Here is a 19,301-nt window from a genome sequence, read left to right as displayed (position 1 = left end):
GAACGCAAGTAGAATCATTTCAAAATATGAAAGTACCAAAGATTACAGACATTTAAAGTTACTGTAAAGAAAATGCACTGTATCAATGTTTTATTATTTTATGTATAATAAATATTTAACAAAGAAAAAATAATCCAAACTGGGTATAAAAATAAAACTTTATGTTTATGTAAGTTTTGTTCCAACTAAATAATAATAATAATAATAAAATCCAATGACATGTTATTTATGACGTGATGTGTTATACCACAAATAGTCACCAGGGGGCATCCAAACTCCACTGAATATTTTAATGCACTATTCTTTGTCACAAATGTCTACATTTCTCTGTCAGTATTACTTTCTACCACAAAATATCCACCAAATATGGAATATTGAGACTCAGACGGTATGTGTTTTGTCAAGATTATAAACAGTTCGGGAGGAGGAGACCGCTAAAAGACATTAAAGTACCATTTTCATTTAAGCTTTCAAATGATAAATCAAATGACATATAATTTATGATGACTTCTAACATATGTTAAAGAGAAAAAAAAGACAATTATAAAAGAGTGTAGGCCGGTGACACTTAAGGGGTTAATATAATTTAATACACTATAGTGTATGTCGACCTCTGACCTCTCCTGGAGTTCTGCTAACCTCTGTACAGACCTCCCAGTCATCATGATTGAACACATCTTCTGTACTGTCTGTGTGCTGCTGAGTTGTGGCTTGTTTCTGTTTGAGTGTAATACCAGTCAACAGTGTGACGTAAGACTTTATAAAACAGCTGTTTATCGTCCCGACTGTGTAGAGTCTCCATCACATGTCAGCATTACTCATTTAAAATATTCCGTTTTAGTGAAGGAAAATGAATATGCACGAGTCAACCAGGAAATGAAACCCAGAAAATCTCATGATTGACAGAAAATTAAAGGCAGGTCAAATCAGGAAATGCATGGACTTTATTACCTGTGCTGTTTTTATTTCTGTTTCTTGTTAATGTTAATAAATGACCCAGCATTAATAAATGTCTTTTCCATCTCGTCTTGTCATTTATGAGCAGGAAGTGTCTAGTGATTGATTCTGGGCTGTAAGTCGTGTTCCTGTCACAATGAGGAAACATCAGTGTTTTATTCAGCTTTACGTAGTGTACAGTCACAAACAAGCGTCTGTGAACTCTGAACTCCTCTTGGCCTTGAGCTCTCTTCAACAGGGTTAATATTACACCTGTTTAACTCTTCACCTGTTTGGCACTTCATACTGTTTCGCTGAATGATATCTCAGCCATAACCTTATAAGGGGAAAGGTTCGACATTGCCTCAAGAAGATTCGAGAAATGACATGTCTTGTATTGTTTATTTAATCTTAGAAGCCCAGTGCTTCTCTTCCCTTGAACAGATGCAGTATATACACCCAGCAGATAAAGCCTACAATGTCTTTATGAGCCTCCCACTAGCAGGTGTGGGGTAAGTTGTCACACCATTCAATCACTGTATTAAGAGGAAAACTAGACGCATCTTTAATGAAGCAGTGAAGATGTGAAGGTAGCACACAGAATAACCAAAGCACTGCTCTGGAAGCTCGTTCGTGTCTGCTATCTCTGTCCATTGTTTCTCATCTTCTCCTGCATCAGTGCCAAATCTCCTCCACCCCAGGATGAGAACGTCAAGTCAAAGTCAGAGGTACACCTTGTACCCAAGAGAGCTCTTAGTGGTAAGATAAAATGCCTTGTGAATACCTGAGGAAGAAACAAGCTCGTCCTAATCTTGGATGGGCGGAGGATGGGCACATGTTCGTTTCAGAGTGATCCAGCACAGTTTATTAAAATATGAGAGCTACTGGACTTTAATAGTGGATGTTCATAGCGGTGCATCTTTATTTGATATTAAAAGCTTCATGAGAGCCAGGTCTGTTCATGCTTTATATAAGCACATCAGAATGAGTTTAAAGCTCGATTCAGTCCGTGAACACTGCTTTCTTTTGTTTGCTGCTTGAAGAAAGGAAATGGGTTTCCTATGTTCGCGTGACAAAGCGCTGTTTTCAAAGCCCTGTAGTGAGGAGGTCAGTCAGACATCTGAGAGCGGAGCTGGACCAGCGCCAGCAGCACAACACTGTCACACAGCTTCATTAAACACAGCCGAACACACGCTCTGTCATCCTCATAACTGAGACGCTGTTTCCCAGTACTGCTCCTCGTCCTGTCATCTCGTTATTTCTGTGATGTTGTCATGCTCCTTGTGGTTTCGTCTGCTGGTGTTGTGTCAGCTTTGCTGGAATCTTTCTGGGTGTGAACCTGAGATCTTATCAGTTCACTAGAAAACATTTCAGTGTGTCGTCTAAATGTTACCTTTTAGTTAACTCTTGTCTCTATTGTAGCATCTGAACTTTTAAGACAAGACACTAAAGGAAACTATAAATGTTTTTTCATGTACTCACCAATTTCAAGTTTTTGGCCTAATTTGCTTCCATAACATGTCATATTTCACACTAGTGGAGGGAAAACATCTAGTGCTGTCAGATGAATAATCACAGTTAATCGCATCCAAAAATACGGTTTTGTTTATATATATACATATATTTATATATATTTGTATATTTGTGTGTGTATTGGTATTTTTCATACATTTATAATAATATATGTGTGTGTGTGTGTGTGTGTAATAAAAACTATATGAATATAAATATGTGTTAATGTGTAAATATATTCAAAATAAATACTGTATGTGTGTGTATTTATACATACAGGATAAATATACTCAATACAAACACATATATTACATAAACAAAAGTTTGATTTTGGATGCAATTATTTGCGATTAATGGTTTGACTGCACTAATAAAATCCAAAACATAGATTTAAGTGTTTATTTCGTTTTATATTCACTTTTTTCTGTATATTATAATTCCAATACTTACATTTAAAGGTTTGTGACAGTAAACATCAACTTTAGCAACCAAATAAACAAACAGTCAAAACGAAAGAAAGCAGCAGTCCCTCACGGATGACTACAACACAAACATACATGAAACAACAACTAAAAAGTCCCAGGCTTGGTCGTTCCTGCTCCTTGTGTCCCTGTGGAGCTCCTCCGTGGGGCTCGAGACCAATGAGGTGCAGGTATTGCTCATTAACACTCCGCTCCCATGAGTCTCGGCCCCGTCCCAATCATCACACTTACCCCCATCACTTCCCTCGAGACTGTGCTCACCTGTCCTTTACACCAGGTACACATCATCATGACTCCAGGATATATGAAGGTTGTAGAAAGTAGCTATAGAAATGTATAACAATACATTTCTATAGCTCTGATAACAAATAGTAATTTTGGTTGCATTGGCCATATTGGCATTTGGTCAGCAGTGGACATGCGTATATATATATTGCATGGAACAAGGCATTAAGTGTCTAAAATAAACACTCACAGTTCAAATAAATGATGAAGATTACTTTAATCATATGCTTTGCACAAAATAAACACACTGTACACCAAAACAAAATAACAAGAACATGGCTCATGGTTTATCTCTGAATTAGATGCACTTTGACTCGGACACTGATCTGTGCTTTCAAGGTGTTTTTTTTTCCAGAATTATCTTTGGCTGAAAGAAAGGTAAAAAAAATAGCATTTCATTTAAGATGGAAATAAGATCAAGTCCATCGATCACATCATGATCTATTCTGTTAAAAATATAGGCCAGTTCCATCATAAAAATAAACAATTTAATAATTAACTGGTTCATTAAAATGATCTCACAGAGAGAACATTTTCACGGAAACAAATCAGATATATAATGACTATTAGCAAGAAAGAGATGAGCTCAGTAGCCTTCCTTTTCTTTCAGTTTATTTTCCTTCAGCCGAGATATGCAGACTTCCGTTTGAGAGGAACTCATAGATAGTCTTTGTTGAACTGAAAACTGCTCTCAACGAGGAAAAGAGTTCCCCTTGATGGGAACGATTCCAACCTGTGGAATCCACTCTAGATTGCATATGTTTTTCACCTGTGTCCTGTTTGGTCTTAAGTTTTCCCTTGTATATGTCTTTGTTTACACGTCACGTTTTGTTAACAATGTTTGGTAGTGTTCATGGTACCGTGCCTTACCATAAAGTTGCCTTGTTGACTCCTTGGCAGTACTCCTTCCAAGAGGTCCATCACCTCCCTCCTCTTTCTAGTTGTTTCTGTTTGCGGTGCAAGGAGGCACAGAGTGAGGCGAGAAAGCTACAGTGACAGTCAAAGACTTTTTTTGTTTATTTCATCCAGTTGTTTCCTTAGTCACCTTGGACTTTGATTAAGTCCTATTTTTGTTTTAGGGTTGCCTAGGTTTTTTTTACCTGTGTTTTTCTGGGTTGTTAGTTTTCTCATCTATGTTTGAATCAGTGTTATTTGTGTTTGTAAAGAAAATTCTGCTGTAGGTTGATCAAAGCCTCTTCTCTCTCCTGCCCACTACAACGTTGAAGTACAGTAATTAGTCAGCTAGGGAAGTATGGTGACACCTGGGCTGCTTTCCAATCCGTTTATTTATGCCCTTCACTCCGTCTTGTTCACTCAATGTACGTCATTGATTATGTTGCATGAGTGCCCACTTCTGGCTGAACCCTTGCAGTGGGCTGAACTGGAGCATCCTAAACCTTGATCACGTAAATCCACTATGGAGTTGGTTTATTGTTTACATTTTTCTACAAATTTGTTTGGTGCAGCATTCTATTTGTATATAAGGTATGCTTCGGCTATTATAAATGTTTAAAAAAATGTTTTATATATAATAGAGTTGTTTGGAGTATGACTTCACAATCGTGTTGCATCGTGGTCTATGTAGTGGCCTGAAGTGTGCATATAAAGCAGACTCGCTCTCTCTTTAAAGGGGTCATATGAAGCGATTTCAATTGTTACTTTCTCTTTGAAGTGTTACAAGCTCTTTGTGCATGAAGAAGATCTGTAAAGTTGCAAAGACTAAAGTCTCAAATCCAAAGAGATATTCTTTATCAAAGTCAAGACTCTGCCACGCCTCCCTAAAACACCTCATTTATAAACACGCCCCCACATCTCTTCATCACTATGTGGAAATATATGCGTAATGTGGCCCAAATGTTCACGCAAAGAAAGAAGCTGTGGTTTCAGTAACCGCAGTTAGTATTGAAGCAGTCATGTCAGGGAGGTGTGTGTGTATTTAGGAGAAAGAACAACACTTTATTTGTTCTTCTGAAAGTAGATGCAGTGTAGTCAGCTGTGTACTGCAAACACATCCGAGCTCCATCACTGTGTCTGTCACGAGACTCTGTTCCTCTTTCAGCTTGAACTGATGGTAAAACTATGGAAATTATTATGTCTTTACATTTATTTTGAAAGATGAAGCTCATGATTATGGAAAGGGGTGTTACATTTCCAGTGAGTGCTTGCAGTGTTCGGCCAATCACAATGCACTGGGGTCAGTTGGCCAATCAGAGCAGACTGTGCTTGTCAGAAGGAGGAGCTTTGTAGAAAACTATGTGTTAAAGAGAGGCGGTGCATATAGGACCTACAATAATGTACAGTACTTGAAAAATAATGTGTTTTTTGAACATTAAAGCATGTCAACATATTCTGTTACACCAAATACACAAAATAATGATATTTAAAAAAGCATCATATGACCCCTTTAAAAATCAAGGGTTTGTCCACATAAACTTCCCTCGTCCGCTTCAGGGATTCCCCTAAGGGGAAGTGCTTAGGGAAGTTGTCTAAAAGTGGACTGGAACGCAGCAATGTTAGTTAAAACATTTACCCTATTAACCTGTGACTCCTTGCCTTGCCCTTTTGTAACATGCTCATGAGCTTAAAAAAACCCACACATTTAATCTTTGAATAAAGGAAATGTTTAAAGTGACAAGTGACTCGAGGAGGTGATTTTACCATGTTTGCTCACATTGTGCTTATAAACACAGCTGACCATTCCTGAAATCACGAACACAATGAGCGGCTTATTGCTGAAACTCATGGCAGCAGCTATGCGATAAAACCAGAGATTTATTCAGTTATAAAAGTTCATCTGCTAATAACTGCAGCTGTTGAGTAGCTTATTTCTTCATCAATGCAGGTCTGTGTTTTCAGTCTGACCTAGCTGTGTTTTCTGATGCTTTATCATGACAACTCTGGCCTCTAAAGAGCAGCTCCATGACTGATTATCATGTGCTTGACATTTGACTTCATAATCATCTCAAACGAGCCGTAGACGTGTCTGACTGCACTGGATTTCATGCAGTTGTGACGGATAGTGACATTAGTTTCGCGGTGACGATGGATTACTTTCATGTTACAGAAAACACACACAAAATCTGTCTGTAAATCCAGTGCGTGTGTGTTAGCGTGACTGCAGGTCCCTCTGAGCTTTCTGCTGGAGTGGTTTGGAGAGACGCCTACGTGACCCGAGGAGTGTGATGCTGAGTCACATGACCACATTCCAGACGGGCCTGGACCCCGGTCAAACACGCTTTAATGAGCTCTGCCTGCGTTCAGATATAAACTCTGTGTGAAGGCATGTGGGAGTTTCCTCCATGAAAGCCACATTGTTCCCGGCCTCAGGTGTGTGTGTGTGTCAGCAGTGGATCAGAGGACACACTGACTTTGATGTAAACGAGCCTGAGCTCTGAGATCTGAGATCTGCACATCACGTGACACCTGCAGATGAAGGAGGAAGTGAGCGCCAAGTGTTTCCTGTCATGCTGCTCATTGAGGGCTGCTGAGGGAGGCAGAGAGATTCATTCGGTGTGTGTTGAGAGCAGACGTCAGCATCAGATGATGCTTTAATGAGTGTTTGGCAGAGAACCTGTCCAAAACATGTGCACGACACACTTCATGTGGAGCAATGAAGGTGGAAAAAACACTTGTACTTGTACTTGAGTTGTAGTGCTACGTCATTCTAGCCTTTTTATTAACATTTTTGATTGCATCCAAGAGTCAGCTAAATGACTGAATGTAAATGTTTAAGGGTGTGTTTAGGTGTAAGGGATGGGTCAACAGTTTAACTATAATTACAGATGTTATTGCATGCAGGTATTTTAATGTAAAAATGTGTTGTACACAATGATTGTGTTGTACCTGCATGGCAATGATTAATTTAAATCAAAATAAATAGAAGGTAAGGCATCCTAATTAATTACTGTAATTTAACTGGTTTCTTATTTAAATTATACTAGTATACCATGTCTCTTTGGGGTTGGTGAGATCTTTTTATGTTTTTAAAGTCTCTTATGCTCACCATCGCAGCATTTATTTGATGAGAAAGTCAGGAATACATTTAATATTGTGAAATATTATTTAAATTCAAAACAGCTGTTTTCTGTTTTAATATCTGTTACAGTGTAATTTATTTCTGTGATGCACAGCTGTATTTTCAGCATCATTACTTGAATGGCAGTGTGTGCTACTTATTTGTTGAGCAAAGAAACCAGAATGATTGTCTCGGACAGGTTTGAATGAGACACTGAGTTCTGTCAGAAGCGTCTGCTCTCGTCATGTCTGTCAGGACACACACACACACACACACCACAGCTGCATCTGATAGACACATAATCACACACACACACACACACACGATGCATCTTCAGTGGAGATGGGGATTCAAACAAGCATCTCTCTTACAAGAGCACTTTGCATATTCTATTTCATGGACTAAATTACTTATTAAAAATATTTGGTAGCAACATTTTAATGCAGTATTTGAGCTTGTTAAGCTCCAGACAGTATTTGAGGAAACGAGGAAGTTATTTTGCCCAGCCCTAGACTCAGAGTAATTTTGTTTAATAGCTTCCCACACTCAATTTCTCAGAAAACTGTACCATGTGACACCCTTCCCAGAGTAGGAAGTGACATCAGCTGACATCGGAGTGATATTAAGAAGAAATAATTAACGGAGACATCAGCTCCTCTCTCTCGGACAGCACAGGGTCCCTGAGCTTCTCTGATGTGGGTCAGATGCTGACCTGTTTAACACACGAGCCGCTTGTTACCTGACCGCTGCAGATCCAGGTCAGTGTCCCTGTTACACACAGAGGTCACTCACTCTTCTGAGAAACAGGTCAGCATCATCACAATCCCCAGCACAGACAACACAATAAACAGAGCCGGTGTGTGTGTGAGACATCAGTTTATTAATGATTGACTGATCGAACACAACATCACTCAAACATCTTAAATAGAAAACACTTCAGACAGCAGACAGATGCAGAGGGGTGTTGTGTGGGCGTGTGCTGTCAGCCGCAGGCCGATATGGGCTGGCTCAGGCCGCTGAAGAAGGACTTCTCTCTCTCGCTCATCAGCTGGAAGTGCAGCGGCTGGCGGCAGAAGTTACACTCGGCGGAGGAGTGCGGCTTCAGCTCCAGCCCGGCCTCGGTCCACGCCTCCGTCAGCTTCTCTGCACACACACACACACACACAACACTCAGACACAGCTCAACACACACACTTCTGTAGTGATGGCTGAAGCGCTGTGATGTCACTCACCGGTGAAGTAGCTCATCATCTGCGGCGTGTGGTGAGGCGTGGGAGCGATGCGCAGAAGCTCCTCTCCTCGAGCCACCGTGGGGTAGTTAATGGCCTGCACGTAGATGTTGTAGCGGCTCATCATGATGTCACACACCTGCGTGTTCTTCTCTGCATCCGCCACCTGAGCACACACACACACACACACACACACACACACACGCGTCAGACGACCAGTGCTCTACTCAGAGTTTAGCTCACAACGCACGGTTCAAAGTGTGTGAGTGAGTCTGTGGTTGAGCGCACCCTGACGGGGATGATGTGGCTGGGGCAGTGCACCACCGGGAGACCCGAGTCCATCAGCTTCTGCCGCAGCAGCTTCACGTTACGCTGGTGTTTTCGGCGGAGCGCGCGGCCCTCCTCGCTCTTCAGGATCTGGACGGACTGGCGCGCGCCGGACAGCAGCATGGGCGGCAGAGACGTGGTGAAGATGAAGCCTGCGGCGTACGAGCGCACCGTGTCCACCAGGGCATGAGTGCTGGCGATGTAGCCCCCCACACAGCCGAACGCTTTCCCTGCGCACACACACACACAAACACACACCAGAGGAGAGGAGAGAGGTCAGACGCAGATACACACCGTGATCACAAACTAAAACACTGTTTCATGAATAACAAATCACAAAGACCAGTTCAGAGTTCAGCTCTAACCCTAATCAAACACAGCCGAGTTTGCTAATCGATGTCTGCAGGATGAGGAGAAAATCACTGCTAGTTGTGTTTGATCAGGGTTCGAGCTAACCTTGAGCTAGATATCAAAATACATACTAGACAAGATTAATACACCGTGTAAGTGTTTCAAATCTAAAATATGTAAGATTGTGTTATCTTTTTAAAGCTGTATTATATAAACAAAACTAATTTTGGCTAAACAGCGGAGCTTAACAAACAAGCACAGCTAGCCTGAATTAAAACAAAAGAAAAAGAAGAGAGATCATGATTTTATCAGTGGAGTGAGAGGAGGAACTGGTTTGGCTGGTTTGGTGTGAGTTGAGCACACACACACACACACACACACACACACACACACACACGCACACGGTCTCTGAGACTCACCCAGAGTGCCGGAGATGATGTCCATCTTGTGCATGACCCCGTCCCGGTCTCCGATGCCGCCTCCTCGGGGGCCGTACAGCCCCACCGCGTGCACCTCGTCCACAAACGTGATGGCACCGAACTCGTGAGCCACGTCACACATCTCCTCCAGCGGACACACAGCACCTGACGACACACACACACAGTCTGCGTGAGCACACACACACACGCTGACCTCTCCTCACAGCGAGCACAGAGAGAGAGTCTGTGACTGACCGTCCATCGAGTGCACCGTCTCAAACGCCACGATCTTGGGAGCCGAGGGGTCAGACGTCTCCAGCAGCTGGCGCAGGTGCTTGGCGTCGTTGTGACGGAAGATAAACTTCTTGGCGCCGCTGTTCCTGATGCCCTGGATCATGGAGGCGTGATTACCCGCATCTGAATAGATCTGGCAACCTGAGGAGAAACCAGAGAAGAGCTGCTCTCAGAAACCTGAGCGACCCGATCTCACAAACACAGAGCAGCACAGGCGGAGATAAAGCCTCTTTTCAGATCTACACTGTACAGAATCACAATCAATCCCATTGTGAGGTTTTTTCCTCACCTAATGCTTTGGATTATTTGTCTGATTATTGAATGCATAAATGCAGAAGTCGTGCATTACACAGTAAAGTTAGTTTGTTGTACGCCTTGATTTGGGCCTAATGTGCGTGTCAGACATGAGACGGATAATCACCAGGCATCATCTTGGCCAGCGTGAAGAGCGTGGAGTCATTGGCCACGAAACACGAGGTGAAGAGCAGGGCCGCGTCCTTCCCGTGCAGATCCGCCAGCTCGTGCTCCAGGTCCACGTGAAACTTACTCGTCCCGGATATATTCCGAGTTCCTCCGGCTCCTGAACCGTGCTTCTCTAACGTGTCCCTGTCAGAACACATTCATTTCAGCCAACGATTTAAAAAGTCTGTGTTCGGTCTATTTGATGAGGCATCCTCCCAAACTCACATGATGGTCTGCAGCACCCGCGGGTGACGGCTCATGCCCAGGTAGTCGTTGCTGCACCACACGGAGACGTCTCTCTTGAAGGACAGGGACTCGGTGTAATCGTCCGCCATCGGGAACGCCGTCGCCCTGCGGTTCACCGTCTTAAACACGCGGTACGTGTGGTCCTCTTTCTTCTCCTCGATCTTCTTCTCGAAGAACTCGTCATAGCGGAAGTTGGACACGGCTGAAAGAGAAGAGTCAATGTGGAACTGCATTTCAAAACAGGAAGTGGTTTGTCACTGCAGGGGTTTCTTCACTGTGACCGGACACACATACTTTTGGGCATGTTCTCCTGCAGCAGATGAGAGACGCGAGCGGGGCGCTGCTTCATCAGCTTCTTCATCAGGGCTCCTCCGAGCTTGGTGTCCTTCACCAGAGGATTCAGCTCAGACGGAGAGACGTCTATTGCAAAGTATGGAAACAACATGGAATATTTTAATCTATCTATAAATTTATAGAATAATAGCAACAGTTTTTTTTTCTCCATAAAACCTCATTTTTTATTTTCTATTTTTAATTAGTATTTTTTATATTTTAGTAATAATAACAACAATATAAATATTATTTTTCTTAATCTTTTTTTTTTTATATACAAATAATAGTCATTTTTTTCTTTAGCATTTTTTTTTTACTTTTCTGTTTTTAATTAGAAATTCCTTTTAAGTATATTTATTAATAATAAAAATATTCATAGTAATTATTTATAATTATTTTAAATACTCTTTTTGTATTCTGTTTTTAGTTCGTTTTTTATATTTTTAGAAATAATAATAATAATAAAATAATATTTTTTTCCTCAAATAATCAAATGTTTTTGTTTTTTTATGTTATAGTGATTTTTTTTTAAAATTGCTAATAGCTGTTTTTCTCCAAATGGTGCAGGCATATCATCTTTCTGGTCAAAAGTCCTCTGACCGTATGTTTTGTAAACGCACCTCCTAACATCCAGTAAAGCACAGCGGAGCCAAACACTGAAACACTTCCTGAAACACAAACCTTTGCTCAGGGTGCGAACTTCAGAGACGTCCTCCTGAAGCGCCATGCTGGCCTGCCGCACCACGCCGCTGCTCCCCATCTCGGCCGCCAGGAACGGGCATCGGGAGGCAGACGCTTGCCCCGCGGGCAGCACCGGGTGACCTCCGGACACATCTTTGGCTTCTAAAGAGCAGAAGAACATTCTTCAGCCAGGCACACTAACACACTGAAGTCAAGCTCAAGGCAGCGGAGACTGACCCTCGCCGGCCGGAGGAGTGCTCTCACTCTTCTGGAAGCTGGAGGACGAGGAGCACAGCGAGCGCACCACTGGCCTCGACGCAAGGTCCATCATCACGGGACACTTCACAGCGTACGCCACCAAGGACTTCCTGGCCTGCTGCAGGAAGCCCTGAGGGACACGGGACAGGAACGGGCAGCGGATGATGGCGTCCATCACTGATCGTCCAGAGAGTCTGGAGAGAAATTACACAGCGGAGCGTCATTCAAACAGACAAAAGTATTAGCACCCCTCCTAATGAACAGGTTTGACTGCTTCGGTCATTTCCATGAGTACAGATCTTAATGTTGAGCATATAGTGATATTCTAGGCAACAGTTTGGACAGGAATCAGGACCAGGATTTAGAAAATAACTAGTAGTAATAAGGAATTAAATCATTTTTGGAAAGAGTAATTTGTACAGTAATACAGTAAAAGTGCTGAAGATGTGATTACGTAGCAACTACTAATTCATTACTTTTTCAGAGTAACTTACACAACACCTCTTTTTTTTTTTTTTTGGTAAATAAACTTGTATAGAATATTCTTTAAATTTACCTTAAGCCAAAAATCTTATGACTAATGACTTGTTTTGTATACATGGATACAGTAATTTTAGACACTTCCAGGACTGGAGTTGGAAACACTGTTTTAAACACATGAAGTATGTTTCCATCGCTGGTGCCAGAGTGTTTTGGAAGTGCCTCTTTTCTCTTTCAGGGACAGCTCTGAAGGTCAGCGGGCTCAGGGACAATGGTTCAGGGATAAACCAGACACATGACTCAGTCTTACAGGAATCACTACACTGAGCTCAGTATGCTCTCCAAACACCATTAACCCTTTCACACAGCAGTGCATGACGAGTGAAGGGTGCTCACAGGTGAACCGGCAGCTTCAGGTGGGAGTGACGTCATGACTCCTGTCACACCTTTATATTGACCGCTTCACGACAAACGAGCTCGGACTCGAACCACTCTTACCACAATCAACCATGGTTTTACTGTAGTAAACCTAGTTACAGGTCTTCTGGCGTATTGAGTACCATTTGTAAAACCAGTTTTACTACAGATACCATCGGTTTTGCAACTCTAGCCATAGTTCAACCATGACATTTGTAGTAAAACTCTGGTTTTACAAATGGTAATTAATTTGTAATGATTCCAGTCCATTCAATTAACGCTTATATATATATATATATATATATATATATATATATATATATATATATATATATATATATATATATATATAATTTTTAGTAATTAAACCAATTTTAATTTTCGAAAGGCAATGGAATCTACTCATTAAATGGACATTTTCTAGCTCGCCAGTGACCATTCGCTTAAGTTGTTAGATATATCGTGTAAGAAGATCTAGATTTAAAGATAATCTACCCCTGAGGTGAAGACTCTTGACGTTACAGTAATCACACTAGTATGGCGTGGAGACGCGAGCGCGAGACGCGTCCTTCACCGAACGCTCCGAGCCGATTCTTCGAGAACAAGCTAACGTTACTCACCTCACGTTTGTCTGAGATGCTTGTTTTCTCACGGTGTCGGTAAGCGGTATTCGCGGTCTGTGGCCTGTATCTGTAGCTGTCGTATGCGAGAGTATCGTTATCCTGCACTGAGGACGAACGAGAGGACACACAGACGCGCCGGGATTATATCAAGACCCAGCGCCACCAAATATCGCGAGACCGTGCGTCACTGTGCGTCAGCAGCGCAGACACGCCCATTTCCTTCCTGGAAACCTTCTTTATAAAAACATTCTGATTGTGATAGTGAACTCATTATTTCTTCTAATCTCGTAAGATATGTTTTTGTTATTAAGGAAACTGTCCATTGAGGAAGTCAGACAATAGCAGAGACTCAAGGAAGTCTGGCGTTGCACTCTTTTACAGGAATAGTTAGCATAAAATATAGTTGGTTATGTATTATAAAGTATATAATAGAAGCAACACGTGATTCCTATTGTTCCTAAACAAAAATAAATATGATATAATGATATAAAGGTCAGTAAAGAGAAATGTTCATTTTTTAATTAGAAAATAATTAAACAAATAAACATAAGCCTTGATTGATTTAAGGACACGCCGTGAATAGCGCCCCCCTGCGGTCACTCGATCAGTGTAAACGGTGTTTGATCGCGCCACCTGGCGGTGAAGGAGAAGCATGACATGAAGCAGTGCACAGATCCATCTTCAGAGAAAACCACAGAGAGATTTGATTTATGTGATGATATCTTAAACTCACCTCATATATACAGAGTCTGAAAGGAAGCGAGATTGGTGTTATTTGATCAAGAAATATTACATTTAATGCAAAAATACTGCTACTGAAAGAGAGAATTAATGTAACAAGACCTGTTAAACCATATCTGTGGGCTAAAAATGATCATTTGAGTAACTTAGACTCGCTGTTACAACTATTTTTGTATCTTAATCTTTACTCAGGCAGACATCACCATTATTATTGTGGTTAAAAAATAAGTGCTACAAGAACCTGTAGAGGACAAAGGGGAAAAAAAAGAAAAAAAGTAATGAATAAAATAATAATGAATAAAATAATAATTGTACATCAGAACAAAGAAAAACTTCATTGGGTTATTGATTTGAACAATGCTCTTTTTTATTTACTTTTTCCTTTTTATTTAGACAGTATATGTGCATAAGGTTAAATGTATGCATGTCTGTATCATGCATTATTATTAGACTATAATGAGCCTGTAGATCTGTAACTTTGTTAGATATAATAAAAATAAAATAGCCTGAGCTCATCTGGCATGCTCTCTACATTGACACGTGTAAATATCAAGTAGCAAATCTTTTTTTAACTGGCAAAATGTTGCTAACTTATTTGATTTATTCACAACAAAATCCTAATTATATACATGTTAACAAAGTGCTTGTAATAGCATTGGAGCGGCTTGTCCAGGAATAAAAAAAGAAATATATATATATATATATATATATATATATATATATATATATATATATATAATTATTATTATTAAAGTAGATCATATTTACACTAATTTCTTGTCTATCAAACAAATTTTAAGACTTATTGAGGTGTAGTTCTTGAAAGATTATATAATCAGGTTTCTGATTTAGACATTTTAATGTTTACTCTGAACTTTAAAATCAACCAACAGGTTCCACTGATGTTCAATAACTGGAAATGTAATTGCCGTAGACATTTCTAAAAAGAAAGCTAAAAATTCAAGAATAAGAACAACCAGAAATGTCTCTGAACAAGAAGTTTATCATTTATTCATAGACAGAAAATACAATTCACAACACATATGATTTACAGTGGATGAATAATCACAATTTGCCCTCATGTGTCTATTTCCATTCACTCATTCACAACTTACGAAGTGTATTAAATACATTTAAATATTATTGTTTTGGTGTGTTATAATTACTATCACAGGGTTTGATGAAATGCGCAGAAGAGTGACTGATTGTCTTTGACTGGTTGGGAGAATGAGATTCTTATAGATGTTTCAAATCTACTAATTACAAAACTTTAAAGACCTCACTCTGGGTGGTGTTATTTTTTGCCGAATCTTTGTGGCACAGCCATGCTCCATATCTGTCCAGGAACAGTCTCCCAGTCGCGAGACTGTATCCGTTCCTCTGTGGACAAGCCGCTCCGAGTCCCCCGACCAAACCTGGAGAGCAAAAGAATAACGCCAAAGTAAATCCTGTGGATATTTCTGTCATCTTTAAGGTAGAGAATATCTTACAGACAACCCACAATCTTCCATGAAATGTTAAGAACGGTGTAAATGTTATGGTACTGCCGAATAGGGGATCCAGTTATACACTGTCTGTGACACAGTAAATCACCAGATCTTCTTTTCTACTGAGAGTGACACAAACATCCCTCCAGCTGCACTTTGTCACCTCTACAGAAGGACTTTCAGTGGAGTGTGTTTGAGGTGAGCAGTGTCTACGCCACATAAACTAACCACTGGGGTACCTCAGGGTTCGGTATTGGGCCCCTTCCTCTTCTAACATTACTGAGATGTTTCACGCCGCTGCTACACACATCTCTACCGGTCATGATCCCAACACATGGTCCTCTTGAGACCCTTCCTCTGTGTGCAATCAAAACTCACAGATATAGGTTTTCAGTGGAAGGACTGAAAACAGCAGCTAAATCTACACTACAAGTTTATTTACAGATGTATGACGTTTTGTACCTTGTCGACAGTATTGAATAAGATGGTAACTTTAAAGATGCGGTTAATATGTCATGCTTATTATGTCCTTGTAAAAAATAAGTGTGCTTAATTGTACTGAATCTTAGAAATAATCAATAAAAAAAGATGTTTCTTTAAACTGTGCTCACCGCTGTGGATGGTGCAGCACTGAAGGGTTGCGTTCGTATCTCTGAGAGCCGTGGAGTAAAGAGCGCAACATTTCCACCAGAAGACGCTCCTCCAGAAGATGATCCATCTGCTCCTCAGTGGCCTGTTACACATCAGTGACAGTCAGCATCTCCCTCCTTCACCAGCACTCAACCTGCTCTTTGACTTTAAACTCTCTGCTCTGATATGCCACGAGTTAATAAGGAAGCTTTCTTTAAATATAGGAGAAATTTCACAGCCAAAGGCATCTACCTGCTGCCATGCACATATTATATCATCAAACACAGAAGAGTGTGCGTCTCACCCCTGGAGTCTCCAGCATGTTGTCTCTGTCTGTGTCCTCACGTGACTCCAGCACGCCGTCTTTGGGGATGGACTGACCCATATCAGTCATGACCAGCAGCACGCCCAGCAGCATGAACCACACACCCGCTTCCATCACTACAGTACCACTACAGCTACTGGACCTGCACTGGTTTAGTGGTGTGTGTGGGAGCAGATCTGGAGACTGGCCTTAAATACAGAGAGCGTTTGACCCCAGAGACACAAGAGGGTTTATCTGTGATGCTGGGATTGGTGATGGTCTGTATGATGGATCCCAGAGGAGATCCACACGCTCATTCATCCTCATTAAGAGCTCTCCTCTGATGACATGGTCAGAATCACCAGAAGACTAGTGACTGAAGTCCTGGAGACTTCATCTGTTAACCTTCTCATTCATCCCCAGGAGTTCACAGCAATGCTAGAATAAACAGCAACTCTTGAATGCTCATCAATGGAAGAAATATCCTTTTGCCCTAATGACGAGGTTGTTACAGTGTTTGCTAACTAGCTGAAGCCTCACACACACACACACACACACACACACTGGGATCTGTCATTAAAGTGCTGCTCATGTCATCAGGGATGAATCTACACAAGACTTCCATTAACCACCATGACTACAAATCGGATTACAGACTGAAGAGCTGATGAGTGTTTGAGGTTTGTCTTAATAAGACCTCACTTGCAAGATACATTTGTGAATAAAACAATTCTTTTTTTATTGTCAATTGGGATTATTGGAGTGTTTTACCAGAAAATAGGGTCACACTTTAGTTTGGGGACCAGTTCTCACTATTAACTATGACAGTAAACTCCAAATGTGCTGTTTATTAATAGTTAATAAGGTGGTGGTTAAGTTTAGTTATGGGGTGGATTAAGGTATCTATCTAGAATATGATCATGCAGAATAAAGCATTAATATCTGCTCAATAAGTACAAATATGCATGCTAATTAACAACTACTGTAATCAACATTTGAAGTGGATCAAAACCTTTCATCAAAGTTTTCCTAAAACCAAAATGTGTTCTTGCCTTAGGACAACTTTGATTAACTTTAACTTAAAATCTTGATTATTGTGGTTAATAATGAGAATTGGTCGTTAAAATAAAGTTTTACCAGAAAATACTATTTCAGTTTATTTCTAAGATTTCAGATGTTTTTCAGTGCGAGTATAATGTGCTGTAAGCGAGAGACTCTTCGGATGCAAGCTTCTTCCAGCGAGCAGGAACAGGTTAGTCTCTGAAGCAGCTGCAATCGGTGTCTCTCAGGAGAGCACTTGTGTTTTAGAACAGATTTAGTGAAGACTGATGAAGCTTTACACTAGACTGGACTCTTAATAGCTCACCAGAAATGATCACTTAGCTGCTGAACCTTTAATGACTGCGAAATCTCTACAGCTGATCTCAAAGAGACATAAAGGCTATATATAGTCCCATCACTTATGTGTACCCTGTGTTTAGTTTAGTTAACATACGCTTTGAAAAATCTGAATAGATTTGAATTCTTATTGTAAAATGATGAAACATGAGGTCATGAACATTGTCTCAGAAGTCATGGAAATGTATTGGTAAAAATGTGTATGGATCCTAACATCGTCCAATGGTGTTTTCGGTATTCCAGTAAAGCAATGGAAGGGTCACATTTGCCACTCTGAGCTTTCTTTAACAGGTTTTTTATGGTTTGGGCTGCTCGTCCAGCTGTGTGTCCTGGCCTGGACGACACACAATTTTGTAAAGTCACTGAACTCTGTGCTGGTGCACTGTGGACCATGCCTCGTGAACATGGACTTCACAATTACACTCTGAGCAGTTGTGTCAGACAGTGGGCTGATTTCTGGGAATTTGGAGTAATACTCAACACACAGTAATCTGAACCATTGAAATGGAACAGATCTCTGCCGAATTTTGACCAAGTTGTTCCTGGTATTGGATGTGATATCCTTGGCTCTCTTGTACTGCTTTGGACATTGAGAAACAAATTCTTCAGTTTGGCAAATACAGAACATCATTTCATGTCTCAATTTGCTTGGAACATTGAGCTTTGGCCATTTAAAAAGAAGTGCTTGTGAAGCTCATTTCTTCTTTGTAAGTCCAGTATGCCTGAATCTGTTTTGTAACCTCACAGCTTTCTTTAGGCCATACATCCATCCTCTTCAGCCTCTTCTTTTCTTTGTGCATTTGACCACTTATCTTTTTCACATCAAACAATTCAAGTTTTCATATGATTTGACTTAGTCTTGTCGGCCCTCACTTTTTCCAATGTGAGCTCTGCCTTACGCAACAGTCTTGCATGAACTTTTAATGGCACATGATTATATCCCTTATAAGTGGTCTTTCATTTTGTGTTTAAGATCGGTGTCGTAAACAAATATGGGTAACACACAAAATTTCATTAGGCATGTTTAACTCGAACTCAGACAGACTGGAGGTTCATCATCTGTGTATTGAAATCTTATTCAAATCTGCATACTCGCCTGCTTAAGGCAGATCGGAACTGAAATTAAACTGACACCCAAGAGACAAACAGATGGACTTGGAGAAGAAGAAGTAATAAAAAATTGTTGTCTTATGAAGTGCACTTCCTCTAGAGTTTAGATGCTTGTATGTAAAGACACTCATATATGTAACAAATCAGTGGTTCCCAGCACTGATCCTTGAGGCACCCCAACACTGCACATTTTGCATGTCTCCTTTCTCTGACGCACCAATTTCAGTTCTTGGTACTAATGAGCTGATGATCTGAATGTTCAGTCTTGGGGTGCCTCAGGG

At 40.8% G+C, this 19,301-nt stretch overlaps 2 protein-coding genes across 2 annotated transcripts; both read right to left on the bottom strand.

Annotated features, from left to right (window-relative positions):
- Positions 1-8,089: 8,089 nt before the first annotated feature.
- alas1 (aminolevulinate, delta-, synthase 1) lies at positions 8,090-13,513 on the bottom strand. The gene is made up of 11 exons (XM_026240821.1): positions 13,348-13,513; positions 11,810-12,024; positions 11,573-11,734; positions 10,853-10,978; positions 10,538-10,760; positions 10,272-10,456; positions 9,812-9,991; positions 9,557-9,721; positions 8,748-9,016; positions 8,463-8,625; positions 8,090-8,373 (listed from the first exon to the last, which is right to left on the bottom strand). The coding sequence occupies exons 2-11, from the start codon at positions 12,003-12,005 to the stop codon at positions 8,213-8,215; spliced, it is 1,830 nt and encodes a 609-aa protein (XP_026096606.1). The 5' UTR covers positions 12,006-12,024; positions 13,348-13,513; the 3' UTR covers positions 8,090-8,212.
- A 1,640-nt stretch (positions 13,514-15,153) lies between these two features.
- On the bottom strand, positions 15,154-16,752 carry npffl (neuropeptide FF-amide peptide precursor like). Its single transcript, XM_026240822.1, has 3 exons — positions 16,513-16,752; positions 16,190-16,311; positions 15,154-15,506 (listed from the first exon to the last, which is right to left on the bottom strand). The coding sequence occupies exons 1-3, from the start codon at positions 16,645-16,647 to the stop codon at positions 15,386-15,388; spliced, it is 378 nt and encodes a 125-aa protein (XP_026096607.1). The 5' UTR covers positions 16,648-16,752; the 3' UTR covers positions 15,154-15,385.
- Between the last annotated feature and the right edge of the window lie 2,549 nt (positions 16,753-19,301).

Source organism: Carassius auratus, linkage group LG36F (assembly GCF_003368295.1).
Source record: "Carassius auratus strain Wakin linkage group LG36F, ASM336829v1, whole genome shotgun sequence".
Classification (NCBI taxonomy): Eukaryota; Metazoa; Chordata; class Actinopteri; order Cypriniformes; family Cyprinidae; genus Carassius; species Carassius auratus.
Note: the sequence above shows the minus strand (reverse complement) of the source record. Positions and strands in the feature narration are given on the sequence as shown.

What these genes read in the sequence shown, in the direction of transcription:
- alas1 (XM_026240821.1), bottom strand. Translation starts at nt 12,005, where the DNA reads ATGGACGCCATCATCCGCTGCCCGTTCCTGTCCCGTGTCCCTCAGGGC. An exon ending in AGTTCGCACCCTGAGCAAAG is followed by an intron (nt 10,979 to 11,572) that starts GTTTGTGTTTCA and finishes ACTTTGCAATAG; the next exon opens with ACGTCTCTCCGTCTGAGCTG. An exon ending in GCTGGCCAAGATGATGCCTG is followed by an intron (nt 9,992 to 10,271) that starts GTGATTATCCGT and finishes GTTTCTCCTCAG; the next exon opens with GTTGCCAGATCTATTCAGAT.
- npffl (XM_026240822.1), bottom strand. Translation starts at nt 16,647, where the DNA reads ATGGAAGCGGGTGTGTGGTTCATGCTGCTGGGCGTGCTGCTGGTCATG. An exon ending in ACATGCTGGAGACTCCAGGG is followed by an intron (nt 16,312 to 16,512) that starts GTGAGACGCACA and finishes GATGTGTAACAG; the next exon opens with GCCACTGAGGAGCAGATGGA. An exon ending in GTGCTGCACCATCCACAGCG is followed by an intron (nt 15,507 to 16,189) that starts GTGAGCACAGTT and finishes TTTGCTCTCCAG; the next exon opens with GTTTGGTCGGGGGACTCGGA.